The sequence below is a fragment of the Myotis brandtii genome, unplaced genomic scaffold (genome assembly GCF_000412655.1).
Source record: "Myotis brandtii unplaced genomic scaffold, ASM41265v1 scaffold417, whole genome shotgun sequence".
In the NCBI taxonomy this organism is placed as follows: domain Eukaryota; kingdom Metazoa; phylum Chordata; class Mammalia; order Chiroptera; family Vespertilionidae; genus Myotis; species Myotis brandtii.
Window position 1 is genome coordinate 611,027 of NW_005366017.1, and position 2,301 is coordinate 613,327.

The 2,301-nt window shown below is 62.8% G+C and overlaps 1 protein-coding gene across 1 annotated transcript in view; it reads right to left on the reverse strand.

Annotated features, from left to right (window-relative positions):
- Positions 1-1,876, reverse strand: part of LTBR (lymphotoxin beta receptor (TNFR superfamily, member 3)) — a 6,488-nt gene extending 4,612 nt beyond the window's left edge. Inside the window, exons 1-6 of the mRNA XM_005873722.2 lie at positions 1,542-1,876; positions 1,320-1,416; positions 943-1,068; positions 711-863; positions 270-366; positions 32-123 (exon numbers count right to left, since the gene is read on the reverse strand). Of these exons, the coding sequence (XP_005873784.1) occupies positions 32-123; positions 270-366; positions 711-863; positions 943-1,068; positions 1,320-1,416; positions 1,542-1,634 (658 nt within the window). The 5' untranslated portion in view covers positions 1,635-1,876. The remainder of the gene's footprint in view (positions 1-31; positions 124-269; positions 367-710; positions 864-942; positions 1,069-1,319; positions 1,417-1,541) is intronic.
- Positions 1,877-2,301: the final 425 nt, after the last annotated feature.

Consider the following 2,301-nt stretch of genomic DNA (forward strand, 5'->3'; position numbering starts at 1 on the left):
CACCCCATGTCCCCCACCCCTAGCCCCCCACCTGGCATCTCGGGGGTTTCTTGTGGATTTCTGCAGCTGGTGTCAGTCTTGGTGGTGCCTGGCGTTGCTTCTACCAGGCCCTGGTCCTCACACCTGTGGAGGAAAGAAAGGCCCAATTCAAGAGGGCACGAGACTGGAAGAGGCAAGTGGCAAGGAGGGTCCTATAGAGTTGAGCACGGGGGTGGGGTTGTCAGCAGCTGGGGCTTCTGGGAGGGTGGGAGGAACATGGGCACACTCACCTGGTGTGGGGCAGGCAGCGGGCGCCGGGGGAGGAGGTGTTCTGGAAGTGCCCTGCCTTACAGGGCACACAGTGGTGATTAGCCTCCTCAGCCTCACCTGGCAAGAGAGAGGCCAGGCCAGCCAGGATGAGTGGGCAGAAGGAGCCTCTTGCCCAGCTGTGAGCTTCCTTTACGCCCATGGATGGCCCCTCCCTGCCCACCCACCCTATTCTGAGCTGGTACCTTTCCTGATCTCCCCCTTGCCGAGTTTCCCCAGTGCTGAGGGGACTACCCACGATCCCTGCCCCTGTCCCAGTTCCATTTCTCTGCAGGTAGAGGCTTTTTAAGCCAAAGAGAACTACCCGGAGGCTCACCATGCACACGGTACCATGCTTCCTGCCCCCATGCAAGATCACCAGCACCCAGCCTCCTCCCTGCCTTCTGCCCTTAGTGACCTCTGACCTTTGAGCTCAACTTCAGTGCCTGGTGGGCAGTCGGGGAGTGGCTCGCAGTGCATACACTCATGGTTCCGATAGACGCAGGACATTCCTGGCTGGCAGTGGCACTGGGTTTTCTGTTTGCTCGTGCAAGGTGCAGTCTCCTGGAAGCCCAGGACTTGTGGGGAGATAAGACAGCTCGGTGGAGGGGCTGCACTCCAGGGGATCCCGGTCCTCCCCAGGCACACCTCACTCACTCTGATCACAGGGGCGGCACAGCTGGCAGAAGTGCAGATGGTTCCAGTGCTCATTGTAGGAGTTTTCAGAGCACGTGTCACAAACTGTGTCCTGATCGCGGCTACATTCAGCAGAGACGTGAGTGCCTGGAATGTGAGTGGGGCAGTAGGAGTGTCAGGGGACCAGGGTTCCACCCTTACTTCTGCCACCGGCTGTGTGACCCTGGGCCTGTCCCTCTCGGCGCCTGCACATGAGGGATGGCCAGTGTCTCTCACTGTCCCTGCCAGCTGGTTTTCCTGGGAGATGGTGGCTCCCTGCCTTCGGAGGCAGTGAGGTGGAAGGAGCCCCCTGGAACCCGCCTCCCTGTCCCAGGCTTCCTCCGGCCAGTGCCTCTCACCTGGGGGGCAGCGGGAGCAGCAGGCCTGATGCTTGGGTTCGTAGTATTCCTTTTCCTGGTCCCGGCAGGTTTGGTTCTCCGTGCGGTATGGGGGCAACTTCAAGGGGAGATAGATTTGGGGGAAGAATTATTGAGGGGACAGTTGGGGAGGGCAGAGAGACCAGAGAAGGAGCTGCCCTTATCCAAGCCAGCACCCACCCACCTGCGTGGCCCCTCCCTCACCAGTCGGGGCTGGGATGCTGTCAGGAGACCGCAGAGGCCTAGGACGAGTGGCCCCCAGGCCAGGCCGCCGGGGGAGGCCCACAGTGGGCGCATGGCCGCCAGTCCAGCCCGGTGGAGGCCTGGGGGTAAGGTGAGAGGCCTGGCTCTTGGAGCAGTGGTGACAGCAGCCTCCGGAGCCCGGGGCTGGGACAGGACTCAGGCCGACGTGCCCCGGGGGGCCAGAGCGGCCGGGCTGGCCTGGCCTCCAGGGCTCCAGCACCAGGCTCAGGAAGTGGGAGTGGAGCTAGCCGGCCACGGGGCGGGGACAGGGAGCGCTGGGAGCTGAGCCTCTGTCGCAATCGGGAAGAGGAACAGGCTTGGCTGCCCTGCTGCAGGGCGGGAGGGGGCAGCCGGGAAAACACGTGAGGGCAGCCGGGCCGGAACTGACCTCCTCCCTTCTTCGGAAGCCCGGCTGGGAGAGGGCTGCAGGGGGCAGGCCCAGCTGGTGGGAGAGGGGCAGCAGAGCCAGTGAACAGTGCTCAGATGGGCCTCAAGAGGCTGGCTGGGGCAGAGCTGACCAGAAGAGATGGAGTTCCGGGTGCCAGATCTGAAAAATGGAGTGCCTGGGACTGCCAGACATGGAGGGTGCAGAGGCCCTGGGACCGCCCGCTGCACAGCCAGCCAGACACGCAGCATCTGGGAACCCGAAGTCCTGGATGCAGACTGTCTGGACTCCTGGGTTTCTGCCCTGTTGTGTGGCTTTTTAAGATAAATTACAAAG